Source organism: Pterocles gutturalis, unplaced genomic scaffold (genome assembly GCF_000699245.1).
Source record: "Pterocles gutturalis isolate BGI_N339 unplaced genomic scaffold, ASM69924v1 scaffold28211, whole genome shotgun sequence".
Taxonomy (NCBI): domain Eukaryota; kingdom Metazoa; phylum Chordata; class Aves; order Pterocliformes; family Pteroclidae; genus Pterocles; species Pterocles gutturalis.
This window is the reverse complement of record NW_010106529.1, coordinates 32,233-51,321: the sequence shown is the minus strand read 5'-3', so window position 1 is coordinate 51,321 and position 19,089 is coordinate 32,233. Positions and strand designations below refer to the sequence as shown.

Genomic DNA, 19,089 nt, shown 5'->3' with positions numbered 1-19,089 from the left:
ACACTGCAGGAGAAACAGGCTCAAAGTTGCAATAATTGCATGGTGTTGTCATAAAATTCCCTGTCATGGAGAAACACGTGCCAGAAGAGATGGGAAGAGAAAGCAAAGTCAAAAAAAGACTAATTTATTCTATTTTTTCTTGTCAGAATTTTTCTGCTGACCAGTATATAACACACTAAATGCTGAACAGCATCAGGGCACTGTCTTGAGGTATATGAGGCTTGGCAGGACTGCTGTAGCAAAGAAAAATTCTCAATAAGAGTTTCATCAAAAACGTGGTTCTACATTGATTCCAGGAAGTCAAATTCTACCAGATTAGCCAGTAATTTTGAAGAAAAATACCTGATCAGTTCTAAGCCACATCTATTTCCAGCTAATGGTAATCAAATGAACCAAAACAGACACATTGCATAAGTTTCCCTGAGTGCTGGGTTTTTTTTTTACAGATACACACACATATATACATATGAGATTCTGCATTCTCTTTTGAGGGACCATGTTGTATTTCATGTACAACTACAAAGTTTGTACTTGCTACTCTGCTTAATCGTCACCTGGATACATCAAGTACAAATATTTATCACCTGATAACTATTTTGATCACCACAAAGTACATTCTCAACAATGAGCTAAAGGCAAAATGAGTCAATATCAACAACCAGATTACACACTCATTTGTTTCCCAAAACCCAACACATAGAAGATGAATTTCCCAAGTCCAGGGGAAGAAGGGAGGGGGAATGTGGTTAAAAGAAAAAAAAAAAAAAAAAAGGATGACAAAGAAGACAACTGTGAATTTTAGTTCTTCATGACAAGAGAAAGATTCATACTTCATTTTTGCTGGATGCAAAGCAGAAGATGAGGAGCATCTTTATATTTGAAAAAATAAAATCCAAGAATAAAGTTTCTACATATAGCCAAATCCTATGACAGATGACTGCTCAATGACTACCTCAATGACTACTACTTAAGTCAGACTTGCCAACTAATTTAATCACAGCAATTATCCACTCATTATTCTAGTTAGACTGCTTGACCTCATTTGCCTGATCCAAAAACTGATTACAATTCCTGGGATTATCGAGTCTGCTGCAGTCCATGCTCCCTCCCCCATTCCAGAGGGACTAGACTACCTAAACACAGGCTTGTATTCTCAGAAAAGCCAAGGTCTTAAGGTAAGATGTCAGAATTTATAGACATGACTAATTCTCTAAACCCCTACTGACCTCGTATTAGGTGCCAAGCCTCTTGGTGCCATCGAACACAGACAAGGGATTGCCATAATGCTCACATTCAGGAAGTGACCCTGAATTTTGTGCCATTGATCCTTGCCACCTAAATATAACAGAGTAATTCTATATTATTTGAGTTTAACCAGCCACGGTTTGCTTTTAAATAGGAGGAAAAGCAAAAACTCACCTTTTTTTTTAATTTTCTCTTTCTTCTTTCTAAAAGGGTGGAAACATATAGGTAAAATAATTTAAAGTAACTTTACCACATTTAAACAACATCTGCTTTAGAAAAAGTAAGGAAGAAAGGATTAACGGAACTGAACCAACCAATAATACTGAGTGGAAGACTGCTTTATAACAAATCTTCCATAGTCTATAAGGAACATGTTAGAAAATGTACAAGTTTGCAGTTGTCAAAATAATTTTAAGATTGTTTTACCTGATTATCAAATTTGAACAAAATTAAGAATTTGTACAATTTTATCTTCAAAGACACATATTTTTGTAGCTTTGGAATTGTTTGACTGTTTTACTTACCTGTCATTATCATGAGAGCCTTCCTGTGGAATTTGTAGAGGTAGAAATGATAATTCACATTCTTCTGGCCTAGAAAAGTATTGATATTTACTACCATGTAAACCAATATTCTGACTTCTAGACAGACTTTTATCCAAGTTAAGATGATTTAAGAAGATGCTAAAATACAGAATTTATCTCTTCTTTAACTTGTAAGAGGGATATACATCACATCTGAGTTAAATCTGTCTGCACTTAAGTCAGGAAAGCTAAGCTACTGTTGTCTATATTTTTACCACACTGATTACTGCATTTTCCTCAAGAAAATCAGAAATACTAGAAGAATGTAACAGCTGATGGCATACTTGAGATCTGTCAGTGTTTTGATAAAAGCAAAATCCTTCCGCTGATTGGAGGGCATCCAACGGTGTTTTTCAGCCAAAGCTAGAGTCCTTGCACCAAAACCAAACATAGCTGAAAACCCAAACCGTAACAGCTTGCTTGGAGTACTGAAAGTACAGACATCTACTGGTTGAATATGTCCTAAAATTTCAAAGATAAAGGTCAGAAATTACAAATGACATCTGTATTTCAAACGGAATACAACTTATTTTCACCCGATTTAGCTGCAGGAAAAGAACTCCAGACTCTTCTCATTTTAGGCAGTCAAGTTTTACTAATGGAAACCAGAATAAATCTAGATATAATTAACACTCTATAAAAGTAGTCATTTCAGAGAACAACACTCAGATGCTTCAAAATGTTAAAAAAGTTATGGCGAAAATTTGGCTACTTCATCAGGCTGCAAAGGGTCTGACTCTTAATTGTATTCAAATTTTAAACAATTGGTATTAAATAAAATGTAATATTGCTACATAAATATTTGCAATTTCACCAAATATTTGTAATGGCTGAACATTTTGCTGGAGAAGATATGGGAACTCTTAAATATAGGTTTTAAATGCATTTATGTTTACAGTTATAGAATTTAGACATCTAATTCTGTTCAAGGTAGGGTATATAATTTTTTTCTGCAGTAGAACTTGGGTGGTTTCCATTAGACTGTCTCTGATTTAAAAAGACAATTTTAGATTTTTGCCTGTAAAGGCTTGTGTATTACTAAGAAATAGAGCAAAGGATGTTCCACTGCTGAGTGCAAGGTCTAGAAAACAGATACTAAAGATGGACCTTCACCATTATTCTCCTTTTTAATTTGGAAAAAAAAAAAAAAAAAAAAAAGTGCTCTAAAGAAAAATTGCTTTGAGAGGAATATTAACATTACTTGACTATTTGCTGTTTCCTAAGACCTAAACATAAGGTTTGCACTAGCCACATACTTTTTTTCTTTTAGCATAATTACATTTTCACATTCAAAACCCTATTTATTGTGCAGACAAAATGGCAAGTGATACAGTTTTTCTACTAATAAAGCTTTCTTATAGAAACTGTTAGTATTTAAAATAAATGCACATGAAGTTAAAAGATTAATTATACTTTCTCAGAAATATCACAACACCTTCCTGAAAAGTCCAATCCTAACCACTTACTCAAGCTGAAAGTATTGTATATTTTCCTATTGTCTTCAGAAGGTACATTAAATTAAAATAATCAAGTGATTATGCAAGCAATCATTGCATAATAACATGGAGTAACACAATCCACGCAATCAAGTCTGGAAAAGTTTATGTCTTGCATTAAAAGAATATCAGTAATAGGGCATGTATTCCAAAATCAGACAGAATTCCATGGCAGGTTTTAGTTACCAGAAGATGAGGTCCACAATTTTTGCTACTAACTATACTCAAAGAATCATAACCTTTCCAGTGCACTATAGATCAGGATAGAATCATTCAGGTTTAAAAGTCTTACAATATAGTTTACAGCAACATAGCATAATGCTATGCCTTTACTAAGCAACTGGTTATGACAAACTTCTAAATGATGGTGTATTATTGAAAAATCTTATATGTAAAAATATTTACCCATTACAATGTGCAACGTTGCAGTCACTGCATGCTTAATACCATGGAGAGTATGAGCCAATATATTCGTAGTACCTGTAAAAGTGAACACAAACTGCTGTAAAAATAAGATACAGAATAGCAAGAAAAAATATATACAACATTTTTTGAATGAAGAAACTGAGACATTTATTGCATTTTCAAAAAAAGAAAGCCTCCCCATAAATTACTTAGTCTTGGTAACAGAAATGCTGAATAGTACAAAACCAACAGTACTAAAACCATTAAAACTTGCAGAGATCTATAAAATCTTCTCTGCAAATTCATTGATAAGTGCCATAAAAACCAAGAGGTGGGGAGAAGAAAAAATTTATTTTTCAAAAATTGCCTTTTTTTTTTTTAAACCATCTCCTTAAAAATCACTCCTATACCTATGTGCTGTACTGAGGAACTGTACTGGAAGGCAGGTTATCTGATAAGATAAAATTGGGGAATATTTTTAAGTTGCAAAAATAATATAATATCCAGCAAGTGTAAACTGTATGTTTCCCAGTCAAAATTCTACTAGATCTAGTCTAAGATAGCTGCTGTGCCTCTTGCAGGTTACATTTTAGATTCTTAGAAGCAGTAGTGAAGAAAATTATTGCACGTCAGCTTTACATATGAGAACACATCAATGGCTGAAGAATGGAGCAAACATGGACTTTGATGTGTGTCTGGCAAATTGTTGACTTGCATTCAGTGTATTAAAATTGACCCATCTAACTTGTCTTTGTCATTGCCTGGACATTGACAGACCAGCTCTACTACTGGATAGCCACTGGATAGCAAAGATTAATTTATTACAAAACAAGGGAATGAGTAGTAAATCAGACGGTAAACAGAAAAAAAGTCAAGAACTATCAATGTCAGCATGGAGTTGGAAGACAAGAGTGGAAAACTAGCTATCAGTTTGTAACAGAAAGAAGATGGTTCTAGAGACCCACGTTTGGTGGTGACTGATATGTCAAGCCACTTTACCTGTGTAAGAAACATGGATATACATGTAAATTTTGCCCTTCTGCTTTAACATATAGGACACTGTGTCCCTGTGTATCAGCTAACTTTTAAACAGCACTTTATTTTTAAAATCCTGAACAGGGAATGGTTGTGTCTTTCCTAAATGGGTACAGGTTTAACAGAATTTCAAGTTGCTTTTCTCATGGATCACACCTCTGGCGTTTCTTAGCCAAGCAGCAGGGCCATAGGATTCACTTCTGCAAACAACAAAGAACCAGAGTCTGCCACCAAGTATGCAGAATATTGAGCTTTTTCACATCACCAATTAAGGGATGAATAATTCAATTACAGATTAATTAAAATAACAAAAATTACAAACAATTTAGAACCTAACATTCCACAAAGGAATGAGTTCAGTTAGATTTTCATATAGTTTTCTTATGGCTTGAATTTTTTAATATGTTACAGTATCAATAGACAATTCTGGATGCTAAATTTGCCTTAAATTTTATGGAAACATTTAAACTTATCTTTCAAAAGTCGGGGAGAGAAGAGAGGAAAAGGAAAGACCATCACATTTCAAACAAGATGCACTCAATATTTAAATAAGCACTTTAAATTGTCATGTACCAGACTGAAAAATTATGCTCATCCCAAAACTCTGCAATCTTTGCCGTCACATTAGTGGTAGGAAAAAAAACCCCTAAATTTGGAAAGAGATGTACATAGTTACATAGATATAAAGGCATCTTGTTATTCTTACTCAGGAGTATATGCTTTGATTTTTTTTCAATAATTTCTCCGAATAAGAATTTATAAAATAATAAATAAATAAATAGATAAACTTGTATCTCAGTATCTCACAAAGCACCTGTTACCTCCTTAGAGCACCTTAGTCTCTGAAAGTAATTCAGAATACTCAGAATCTCATGAAAAGCCTTCATAATGTCAGAGAGAGGAGCTCTGAGCAAGGTTCTCTGAGTTCCTACTATGTGAAGGAAATAAGTAAGGTATTTATAAAGCAGATACAAAACATTCTTTGAGGTTTACCTCTCCAGTGGTACATGGAAGAAATCAGGTTATGTGCAGTTTTATTCTTTGAACAATTAAAATGAAATGTAATTTCATTCACATATTTCTCAGAGTTTTATAGGTAACTATACTATTAATTTCTTCCTCCTTTTCCTAAAAAAAAGTAATGTTTAAATAAAACCAGAAAGTTGGGATTCTGAAGTACTTCAAAAGAGGAATTATATGACAACTTCAAAAACTAAATGCAAGTCTTTGCTTTTTTCCACCCCAAAAGAAAGTCTCCCTAGATAAACTAACAGGAAATGCAGTTTAATCAGAATATTACTATTTCAATCATTTATAACCAATAATTTCTATTCAACAACTCAAAAGTAATTTGAACTTTCTTTTCTGTACAATAATCATTAAAAAAGAAAGGCAAAACTGTAGCTCCAGATAATATTTACTATGCAAAATAGTGAATTTTTCAATCCAGTGAACATAAAATACAGTTCTATTCAGAAAATTTGGGGACAAAAAAAAATTAGGTGTGACCTAAAAAGTAATTCTTCCCAGAATAATACAAGTATATGCCCAACACCATTTAATGTTTGAATTACTTATGACATTTAACCTCTAGATCCAACTAACTCTGCCTACCCAGTGAAGCTAGCTAAAGAAGTAGCTCAAAAATACTCAGATATTTACTTCAATCAAATTTTTCCAACCCTTTCAACTTTTATGGGAACCTCTGCAAAACAAAGGAAATCACGTGCACAAAGAGCAGATCATTACAAGTCATGCAAATCATGTTTATTTCCTGTAAACTGACACCAGGGTAGCTGTGCTTCTGAAAAAAAATATTTTTCTATGTCATTGAAGAACCTGTTAATGAAAGAGCACAAGGCAGACTATACTTCTGAAGATCAGGCTAGGTATGTCCTAAAACTGGGATTCTTTATTTGTGCAAAAGTAATTTATCGATACAGATGGCAGGAAGATAACAAATGACCATGGCTGAAGTCAATACCAATCTTCATACTGACTTTAATGAGAGTTAAATCCCAGTCTTACTGAACAGGATAGGCACAAGAAATTGCATCCTTCTCTTAAATCTGTGGAGCTCATTAATATTTGCAGAAGTAAACAAGGCAAAACCCTACCCTTCCGTGACTCCTGGGAAAATAAAAAAAGTTCTGCCTGTGTTCAAAAATGTAAGTAATGCATCCACCCTTCCACAAGTTGAAGATAATGCGAAGTAGAAAATACCACTACCTTGTCTAAAAAACTCTCAATACATGCCTACCCACATTTTGATCCCAATAATGACTGAAGAATGTCTCGTTACCTACATCTTATACAAGCAGGATGCCACACACAAAAAAAGCTTATAAACAGAACCAAAACAGTGGACAGTTATCATACAAAAAAATACTAGAATATAAGCTTTGCTGATTTAAGTGGTGACTCAATAATAGTGGTTTTAATGCCATTATTCATCTTCTCAAGTCTTCTAAACCTTTTCCTCTCCTATGTAAGCTCAGAATATTATTTACCAATAACAAGATGGTTCCCTTGAACAGCAGTGCATTACTTCAGAGACTAATAACCTTCTTTGATGCTCATGTATGGGCTTGCACCCCTCACAGACTACTAACAGTCCCAATTTTAGATCTCACTCCAACTACTCAATTTACTGTAAAAAGGTTTCATCCATACAACTCCAGCATCTCTGTCACCAACATTTTTTTTAAACAGAAACAAATAGGATGTCATTATTGAAAAAACATAATTCTGTTCAAAATATTATAAACTACTTCCTTATTATAAACCTCCTTCCTATGAAACGTTCAAAAGCATCACAGAAAGGACAAAGTATCTGCAGGTCATGTAAAGCATGACTGATGAAGGTACCAAACAGAAACTGTAGAGAAAAAAATTGTCCTTGGAATTGCAAGCACTTCTGCAGTACAATTAACTTAATTAACCAGACAACATGAATATTCATAAGGCTGTTAATGTCTCCCCCATCCAAACAGATAAATGTGATGTAATGACTTCCTAGTCAAGCATAGCTAAAATTCTGATGAAAACTGCACCAACATTTTGGTTCTTTGCCTGAAATATCACAGGAATTAACAGTCCCTCAGTAATATTTTATCTTCTGAATTAACTGGAAATCATTAATTTATTTAAAGAAACTCTTCAGGACCAAAAGGTTCACAGCCATCAGACATAGATTGTCTCTTGTTCTGTAACAACTGGATAGCTTTTTTAATGTCCTCCCAGTTCCCCCTCCCCTTTCTCCCATTCCCCCTCCGTACTGTTTCTTAGCAGTAGTTCCCATAGCAACACACACTCTTGCTAATGGCCAGCAGTACAACTGCAGGCTTCCCCACATCTCATCCATTTGATTTGGACCAGAATAAGGCAGCTTAATAGAGTATTTCAGGAAAAACACACTCCCCTCTGGACCTTTCTCTTCAGGAGGTAAACTGTTTCAAGCTCCTTCCCATCAAGTTGGCTAAAACTTCAAAATGCTGTCTTAACTACTTATAACAGAGGCTAAAACCAGATTTTAAGCCACTCAAATAATGCTATTCTGTAATGCTTTTTCTATTCTTACTCAGCTGGAAAATCCTAATAGTTTGGTATTCTGGAGGAAAAACAAATTAACTGACCATTGACTTCCATCTTCTTCACATACACAAGTATCATACTTATCTGTTTCCTGACTACTTTTTGGAATATCAGTAATACAGAAACAAAATAAACTATAGATTATTTTTAAGAACCTATTAAAGAGTTTCCCACACTGTCATTCTATAAAGTGTTCTCACCCTCTTTTAACAAAGTCTATGGCATTCTGTGTAACAAGCCATACAACATTCTTTTGGGTTTACAAATCTTTTTTGGTCATGACATATTTTTCTTAACTTGAAGAGAGTAAGCACTAATGATGAAGCACAGTGACCTAAGCACACCCAGACTCCATGGAGTCAAGTTCTGGAGAGATTCCATCTCAACACCATCAAAATATTCACAGCAACTGAACTGAGAAGTGATGATCCAACTGTTGTATTAAAATTCATTTCCTTCATGTCTTTGAGATTACTCCATCTTTTACCAATACATTTCCAAGTTGTTGGGGTTTTTTTAACTTGAAAAAAGCTACTGTAATCCTGCATTTTTACAAGCAAGGAGTCCCTGTCTTAATGCTGCTTTTAGAAGTGCAAAGCAATTCAGAGCACTTAAAACCTGCTTGCTCAGTTCAGAAGCGACTTGCTCCTTTTTTTTTTTTTTTTTGTAGAAAACTGAAAACACTTATTTGCTGTTCATCTGGCTGCAGGAATTTTTTCCTTACTAGTTAAAAACATCTGAGAAATTGCATCAAGTAGTCACATCAATATCCACATCAGAGGGTAGTGTCCATGCAAAAATACCCTTCCTCTTTTAAAGAGAAATTATGCAGTCACCAGTCCAGAATCAATCCTGCCTATACTAATTCTAGCTAAGCCTCCCTGCCTGGCCCAATTTATACTCTGAGAAGGGCAAATAGAAAAATTGGGAGGAGAATGGACATACACACCCCCCAAAACAAACAGGGAGGGGTGGAAAAAAAAAAAAAAAAAGAAAGAAAGAAAAAAAAAAAAAAGCTATGAGATGCAAGTACAAGACAGGAGCAAGAGGGTTTTCCAAGAGAGATGCATACATTTTCAGGTCTGTAGAAGTAAAGTAGAGATAAAGCAGTTTTGCATGCACAGTATTATTTATTATGATCCACAAAATATACTCCTGGGACACCATTTAAAAATAGAACCTAAGCATTAATCCAACTGAGAATCTGCCAAGAAAACAGGACAGAGAAATGAAACAGCATGGCTTGTGGAAATTATAGAAAATAAAGTTTTCATTTGGTATCATTTCTGGCAGCAACTAAGGGAAAAACTTGATCTTTGCATGATCAACCGAAAATTATTTTAGTTTTCTTCTTCCCAAGCTTCTTCCTTTAGGCAAAGAGCTCATCAGTGCCATTACTATAAATTATCATAATGATTAAAAATCTAGTCATTTGTAATCAATCTAAATCACTAATTTAGGTCATTTATTTAATAGCTCCCTTAAGTAACAGAAGCTTTAGCACCAGCAACTGCCTTTAGTAGCCAAAACTGTAAAACATGCCAGAGGGACTTAAACCAGATGACTTACAAAATGTAACAGTACCTTTTAGTCTTACCTGCTGGTATTACTCCAAGAGGAACCGGTGCTCTGACAGGCTTTGGTATATAGTCTGTGTCTTTTCCAGCATCTATCTGGGCTTTAAGTAGTAGACCATGAGCAACTTCACTGACAGATCCATCTCCACCGACACACACAACCCTATCACAAAACAAAAATGCTAAACAGTTCAAAATAAACCCTTCCATAGCTGAGCAAACAAGTGGAAGGCAGCTATCACACACCATCTGCATAATATTTCTAATAGCTAAAACCCCTTCTTTCCTTAAGAACAAGCAAGTGCTTCACTGTCAGACCAGCAAATGTTAACTAACCAGATATAAGCATCTTTATTTATGCCTTCTTCTATCTGAGTAGGAGTACATATATTTAACAACTTACAAAGTATTTCTTACCTTATCACACATTATGCACGTGAACTGATCAGATGGAAGAGTTAAGCACATGCCCAAGTGCCTCAGTGGAAAAGTTCTTTAAATCTTTCAATGCTGACCCACACAAGCATTACAATGCTTTTTGATTGCACTTATAGTAACAACTCACCAAATATTACAATAAAATTAAAAATACTTGAAAACAGCTAATTCCACACACTACGCAGGCAGTTGAGGGATTTAGCAAGGTATAAAACCCTAGTGCCAGCAATCCTTTGCATGAAGGTACTTAATCACTGCTTCTGGAGCATGTAATTAAACTCCCACCTGCTGTGGCTGTAGAGAGGAATGCATTATGCATTTGTCTGTAGAATCTGTTACAGCAAATGTCCTTTTTTTTCTGTTTTTGTTTATTTAAGTAACTACTAAAACGATTCTCCAAGTTAGTAATGCTTGAAAGTTAAACGTTTGTAAGGTAGGCACATTTTAATTATAAAAATAGTGATAGTACACTCCAAGCATTTACAATATAAATGTCATATTTACTTTAGAAGGCACTTAATTAAAGTATCTTTTTCTCATGAACGCAATTGTAAAACTGTGACCAATATCTAAACCAGATAAAACTGGTAAACTCTTTAAAAGAAAATACTCATTTTGTTATTTAATGTTTAAATTTAATTATCTCAGCCTCTTTAGCATTTTTCTTCAGTTCTTATTATTTCCTAGTTATTTTTTAATTTCTAAATTTTTAGGAATATTTCCCCTATCTAGCTAAATACTGCTCACACACACAAAAAAACCCAACCAAAAACCCAAACCACACCACACTAAAACCACCAAATGAGTGTATAGAAAAAGTTTGGAGCACATTTTCTTCCTGCTTGCAATCAGGAGTCATCTCCTGTCTTTTGTCTCATTTTTGGTTTAGATTGCTTTATTCCTAAGACTTAGAAACTTCTGCCCCAGCAGCAAAACCAGTTAATCTTCATAGTGTGATAAATTGTACACTGGAAGGTCTTATGTGGATTGTCTAATTTTTATTAATTTAGCATTAATCATCAAAAGTTGCCTTTTTGGCTGGAAACAGAGATACTGTCAGGGACCATGGATTCCAAAGCTAATCAGCGAGAACCTACTATGCATAAGGAGTAGAAAGTCTTGAGCAAACAGATTTGACTAAGACCTTGATAAAGGCTTCTTAGAGTAAGAAACATCTGTCTAACCATTAGTCTAACTATCAGACACAAGTTTCTCAATCAACTATTCACTGAAGTCTGAGTAACTGGGGCTACTCTAAACAATATCTATAATACTGTAGGCTCCTGATTAGGGAAGAAATACATGCAAGCTTATCGTGTGCTTCTGACACTGTACAAACAAGAAAATGCAGCTGAAATAGCAGCATCACAAATGCATTCTCTCTATTTGTCACCAAGGCTTGGACACAAGGCAGGGAAAAAAGCACGCTGACACCTTGGATAAGTACCTAGATCTCCAGTGTTGGTAAGAAAACAAAAGTGGATAGCAAAAAAGGTGGAGTATGTGAGATAAACGACATATGCCTGTGATCTTGCAAAACAGAGTAAGAACTGGAGAAATCAGAGAAAATAAATTATACCTAGAAACCAACAGCTTTGACAGAGAATTAAAACAGTATTGCTTACAGAAAGCACTGAGATACAAACTTCCAATTTACTACTCCAAATAGTAAGCTTCAATTTACTTCATACGCTGTTTAACATGTAAGGAACCATAACTCCCTCAGAGAGAAATTCAAGATCAGAAATTGCATGTTGCTATACCGCTTACCTACTATAATGAATTAAAAATTATTGTGGCTTGCCCTTTATACATTTCTACTTGAATTAGCCTTTGGTCAGTCTGAAATAGGCAACACTTTAGAAGCACGAGCTGAGTCAGAGCAGCAGAGTAACGCATGCAGGCATGGACTTCAGTCCACACCTCACTCACCTCCAGTTGCTTTGGAGCTCGGGCAAGGCAGATCAGGTCTGCATGAACTCTGCCATGTAAAAATAACATAAAAACTACCTTACCTCTTACCACCACATACAGTGCCTTCCCCAGCTAAAAGGAGGTAGAGAAGTGCTATTGTATTTTCTAAAGAGGGAACTAAGTGACAGGTATAGTATCTGAGATGAACAAAACCAGACAGGAAGCCAGGGAAAAACAGGAAAGGACTGAAGCCTGCCAAGTCACAAGCAATGCTGCTCAAGAGGCAAACAAAACTTCTCAAGATTTAATGGAAATAGTGAAAAGACATTATGTCAGGTGGCTGCTGGGATTGCTAAAAGTGTAATTTTTCATCAGTAGGACAATTTCATTATTGTGGAGTTAATTTTCAGTTAAAACCAGATCTCATACATTTTCTGGTTTATTTTTCAATAAACCCAAATTGTCACTAAAATTTTACTTGGGAAGGACTGAGGTGGTTTTGTGGGCCTATAAGATTTTTATACCTATGGCAAAAATTCTTGGGCTCAGCAGCAACAGGGAAGTCACAAAGGACTTCACAGGACCATAATCAAAAGAATGCCATAAGCCTTTGAGCAATATGAAAAAGAAAATTCCAATTTAAAATATTCTGTTCCTGTTCTTAAGATCAACTCTAAAGATAATGCAGAAGAGAGAGATTAGTGAAGTTTTCTCTTTCTTTTTCAAAGTATCAGACCTTTAGTGTAATATGAATTCCAACCTCAGCCTATTAGTCTCTGTAGAAAGCACCCCAAGTTCGCTATTTAATAAGATATTTTTCTGTATTGTGCTTTATTGAATGAGTACATAGAGGGAGGACAGGCTATTTGAGAAGTTATAAAACTCCTTTTCAAACACTTCAGAAATTTCATTTTTGCTCATAAACTCTGATAGTAAAAGCTACTTAATTTCCACATGAGAAAAACCCCAACACTTAAACAGCTAACTTAGAATGGACAGGGATATTTTCACCTCAGAAATCTTAGCATTATATTGACTTAAAAGCTATTTTCTTCCAGCTTCTTCTGTTCCTATTTCCCCTTAGTGCTGAAGAGAAGTCTTATTGGAGAAGTACTGCAGTCACTCTACCCAATGATCAAAGATGAAACAACTCAAATATGACTCAGAGTAGAAGGGGTTTGTGCAAGAAGATACAACCCAGGCTTTTTCTTCTCTCTCTTCATATCTGCTTCCCAGGACAAAGTGGTTCCCCAGCTAACACCCCAAAAGACGTCTTAATTGGCAATAATTATCCTCAGCATTTGGAATAGATACATACATTTTCAGATGTATTTTCTTACCTAACTCTGCAAGTTTCTAGAATAGAAATTGGTTAGACTATAAAACACTATGCTCACTGCATAATCCAATAAGAGATGTAAGAATGATGTAAGACTTCCACAGTATGCAAAGCTATTCTTATATATTATTGAATTTTACTATTGAATGATTAATGTAAAATACCAAAGATTGCTGGATTAATCCACTTCGGAAAGGTCTTTAAAAATTATTGAACAAGCATTTTCACTCTTGATTTCAAGTAAGTTTGAATGATTTTTTCTTTTTTTATGGAAAAACATTCAAGTTACTTTTTAGATAAAATGATAAAATGTTCTCCATAAGAACTATTGGAATGGATAGAATGAAATACAAGGCACTTGTGTCATTCTTGCAAATACAGAGACTGAAGATTTCATTAAGCATATTTACAAAAGCTTTATGTTTATTTACCATGATTTATGAATCTGAAATACATACCTATTGTCAGTAAGTAATAAAAACCAAAGCATTTCATGAGAACTTATTTTCTTAGGCTTAACATGTATGTGAAACAGAGTAACTCATTAAATACCTACTAGCATAGTTTTGGATGGAATACAAATAAAAACTAATGTGATAATGTTTACTAACATCTATTGTCACTAATCAACTTACCCATCAAACGCCTGGAGTTCACATTCTTTAAGTACTGAGAGAGCATGTCCTTCATATTCAGTTACTGTGGAAAATAGCATTATTTAATTATCAGAAGATGAGATAATTGTAAAGGGTTTTTAAAAATGTTATCCTTTTAGCATAAGGAACACACAGTAATTCAGTTCAGATTTTTTTTTTAAATCATTAAATGCCTTAAAAGTATGAGAAGGCATGTTTTATAGTTATGCTAGCTAAAAGGAAAAACATGCTAAAAATCACCTCCCATCAGACACATGGCTATTTGGTGCATTTAAATTCAGAGAATTAGAGAAGATGTTTGTTGCAACAGAATGCAAGTTTTAGCATTGATATAGTTGGTAAACTTCAGGAAAACAACCATATCCTCACTTAAGACTGAATTATTTCTGTATCAATCAAATTTAAGTGCCTTTGTGTTAGGATATGCAAATTGCTAAATCAAAAATATGAGGAGTTAAACACAGAAGTATGAAATCAAGCCAAATACCAGTAACAACAGAATATAACACACAGAGGAAGGTGGCACAAGCACACACCAGAGTTCATAGCCTCTGGAGAAAACGGATCTGTCACTCTACATTGATGTCTCTGTGTTTGCTGATACCCTATATAGTACTGTAAATGCCAGTGAAGACAGGATAAACTGGCATACTACAGATGGCACAAAGCATCGTAACTACATTTAGCATTTTCTAGGCCAGCTTTGCCAGAAGAGACAGCCCAGCTGCAGCCACCCATCAAAGATTTTTGCTGACTGACATGACACTTGCAGATGGATTTTTTGTGTAAGAATGTGCATCATTATATGCAAAATTACATTAATCTTTCATGCTTGTCTGTCCCTGGTGCTAGCATAGTTCAAGGCTTTTCTCCAGTGTTTCTAAACACTGTTAGAATTATTAGTCTTGGTGTCTAAAACAATCATTCCGTATCTGTACCCGTTATAACAGTAATTCTACAGACTTTTCAAATGCTGCTTACAAGAACAGAAATCTCTCTCTCTCTCTCTCCCCCTGTATTACACACACACACAAGAATGTGTGTATATATAGTGAGTGTATAATATACAAAATAAAAGTGATAAGATTTCTGTACTTCACACTAAGCAATTATATATCAGGATATAACTTCAAAATCTCCTAGACAGCATTAGCAAAATTCTAGTGGTTGGTGGTCTAGGAATTCTTAATTAAAAACTAGAGTTATTTTGATGATATCAAAGAATTATCATTTTGCTACAGAAATACCTATTGCTGAAATAGCTTTCAGGAATTATTTACAGAATTTACTTTCATACAGGACCTCTTCTGGAAGACCAAAGCACAGTATTTAAGCTATCATGCCATTCTGCCTTTACCAATGAGAACTATTATTTTATCATTATCTGTAGATTGTGAAAAATTACCAATAAAACCATGCATCATGCAAAAATGCAGAAAGGTTCAAATATCTTATTATTACCTTACTGTGAAAGAAACTCTTCCCATGAAAACATACAGCTGGTTACCAGGTTACATGCCTTTTAAATGAACATGATGACATTTAGAAAGTTATGAGTACAGTTCAATTAAAATAGTATGGTAAATAAGATTTTATTTTGTAGAAGAAAATATGCTCAGTGGTTTCCTAATGTAATGTATGTAATGTATGTTTATTATTACAAAATTAATTCGTACAAACAACAAGGACATGAAAATAAAGAAGCCTCATGTCTACAGAGAAATCAATAAAGGCTGTAAAAATGACTAGTGTTAGCCAGATTGATAGGGACTCCATCCTCTTTGCATCTAATAGCTTAAGTTTGGAAATTAGGAGGACTACTGCAAGGCTTACCACTTGGGATGATTCCAAGAAATTTAAAATTGGATGAGAGAATGACAGAAGTACACAATCTATTTTGAAACATTTTGGCAAAATGGTAATGAAAAAATTACATTTCCAGTAAAACTTGATGACAACGTATAGAAAACTGACCAACTATCATAGAATCATAGAATCATAGAATGGTTTGGGTTGGAAAGCACCTTAAAGATCATCAAGTTCCAACCTCCCTGCCATGGGCAGGGACACCTCCACTAGACCAGGTTGCTCAAAGCCTCATCCAGCCTGGCCTTGAACACCTCCAGGGATGGGGCATCCACAACTTCCCCGGGCAACCTGTTCCAGTGTCTCATCACCCTCACAGTGAAATATTTCTTCCTAATGTCTAGTCTAAAAACTAGGGAAAGCTTGAAAAAATTCAACACAAACATAAAAATATCACTTCTAAAAAACCTTTCTCCAGGCTTGGCAACCTCCAGATGGACATGTTAAAGTCATTCTGATACCTGGAAAAAAGCTAGATGTTTGAAAACCTGGTTCTGTTCCAGTTCAGGGGAAAGGGGGAAAAAAACCCCACAGAAATACCAAACAACAAAACAAAAAAAAACCTCACACAGCAAATTTTGGTAAGAGGAAGAAAGAGCTTCTTTCACAGTTTGAGAAGGATTCAGATTACATATTTAGCAAAAATATTATAATAAAAATATTATTTTGTCATTTTTTTCAACCATTTGTAATGCATAACTTAGAAAGTCTTCCTTTTTTAAAGACATTTTATTCCTAAATTCTAAATTTCAGTATACACGAAGTCCCAAGAAATAGCCTTCTGAAAGAAGAGCACTGACAGCGTAGCCAATGTGAAGAGAGTCACACATACTCCAAAACATTCTAACACCCTATCTCACGTAGCCAAAAAGAAACTAAGGGTAATGGCCCCAACATACTGAAAAAGCACCATATGATTAGTTCAGCCCTTCAAAACATAGGGCGTTTCCATATGACACTACAAATACTGGCACTCATGTCATAGACTAATGTCAACAGGACTAAAACCGCTAATGATAACAACAGATTAACTGGTGTTAACACTGGAGGACAAAAATAATATTAATATTATTTACTGAACAGTAAATTTAAAACAAGGTTAATTGTCCACTTCTCAATCACTTTCTTTTCTTTTGTGACTGCCTAAAAATCAGGGATGGTAGGGAGGGCACTACTTTTTTTTGCCTAAACATCCAGCTTGTAATTGTGCATAAATGGAAGCAGAAGAGACAAAACTAGAAAGAGAAGTGAGACAAGCTAGGAGTCTGTTGGGATTACCTTTATTTATTTTTCTTCAGCATGGGTTAGATTTTGCAAGATTCTAATACAGTTCTAAAATACTAGCTCCAGTCATCACTATTTGCTAGTACTAGGTATCCTAAATATGGAGTGAGCTTTAATTGAACTGAATTTTTAGAAGAGTCCCCATTCTTCTAGTAGCCATATCCCATCTGCAGCACTCAAGATTACCAAACTCTTAAAAAACTGCATAAAGGCTAGCTTTTAAGCATTGCTTAGCCTTAGTTACAGTTCAGTACTGTTACAGTTTAAATTTGCTTATTCCCACTTCCTACCACACTGAGCACTTCAGAGATTTGTTTTCTTCCATGTAACAAAAATAACCCCAAAAACCAGCACATTCCACTCTTTAAGACCAGTGGTTAATTTCACTAAAATTAATACATCTGTAGTGTGCAAAGCAATTTGGCAAAAACAGAAAACCCTACGAAATTTAAAGATAATCAGTGTACATGCTACTTCAGAACTCACTTATTTACATACGTGCCTTTTGACTGCTGTATATCCTTGAGAAGGAGAGAATACCTCTGCTCCAAACCTCTTAATAAAAAAAGTTTATTCCAAAAGAAGTTACAATGGAAAATAAGCTCTGGCAAGGTTGATTGTGTAGGAACCAAAACCACGAAATAGCAATAGCAACAGCCAACTACCAAAATATAAAATTGGATGAGAGCAGCTCTGTCTTTCAGCACTACACTGTCAAAGTGTTGTGTTGGTTTCTTTTTTCAGTATTCTGCAAGTTTTGTATTGTGTATGAGCTAGAAGTCACTTCAGAGATTCAAATTTGCTTTAAAATTTTTGTGTACAGTGAATTGTAAGCTTTAAACATATGTACATGAAAACACTAAAAGTAAACTATCTTCAGTGTAAAAATAGTACAAAAGCCTTCACCTTTCAGTACCTAGTACACCTTTGTACACCACTTTGTGTGGAAATACTGGTCACATTTCATAAAAGCAATAACAGCGAGATTCACACTCCAACTTCACAAAATGCAGAATAATTATGGGAGGAAAAATCTTGTTCAATGTACTTGAAATGAGGCACTTAGTTTTATTAGAAGATGGTAGCGGTTGACAGGACTTTCACTCTGCATTTCTTACCTCCCCCCCCCTTTTTTTTTTTTTTTGCAATGCATAGTTTTACTTCTCTACTAGCATTTAAAACTGTGATGTAGTTTTCCCATTTTGCCTGTAGGAGGAGTGTTAGGCAGCTAATAAGCACAATACTATTTGGACATTTGACAAAATAACCTTATTTTAAGGATAAGCCATTAAACATTTAACTGGTTAAAAACAGAAGTTTCTTTTCAAAATTTTAAAGAAAAATAATAAAAAAATAAACTTTTAACTATTTTTATTCAATTAGGAAAAATATCTTTAAAACACACTACAAATTATAGCTTATATTAAATTCTATTAATTAATCTAGAAAAGTATTGATACAGATTTGGTTTATTAGTTCAACTTTAGGATTCCAGGTGACACTAGATATCTAAATAAATATTTAATCTTATACAGGTTAATGATAATGCTGACTCTAACAGAGTTTAACAAACACGGTTATGTTCGTGGTAAGGATAAAAGAAACACTAACTAGTAGTAAGGAGAAAAAAAAAAAAAAAAAAAAAAAAAAAAAAAG

General features: G+C 34.5%; 1 protein-coding gene across 1 annotated transcript in view; it reads right to left on the bottom strand.

Moving 5' to 3' along the window:
• Window positions 1–19,089, bottom strand: part of CERKL (ceramide kinase-like) — a gene marked incomplete at its 5' end in the record, with an annotated part of 32,794 nt that overhangs the window by 4,158 nt on the left and 9,547 nt on the right. Inside the window, 7 exons of the mRNA XM_010087822.1 lie at window positions 1,227–1,335; window positions 1,420–1,448; window positions 1,770–1,838; window positions 2,114–2,291; window positions 3,731–3,805; window positions 9,957–10,099; window positions 14,263–14,326. Coding sequence (XP_010086124.1) covers window positions 1,227–1,335; window positions 1,420–1,448; window positions 1,770–1,838; window positions 2,114–2,291; window positions 3,731–3,805; window positions 9,957–10,099; window positions 14,263–14,326 — 667 coding nt within the window. The remainder of the gene's footprint in view (window positions 1–1,226; window positions 1,336–1,419; window positions 1,449–1,769; window positions 1,839–2,113; window positions 2,292–3,730; window positions 3,806–9,956; window positions 10,100–14,262; window positions 14,327–19,089) is intronic.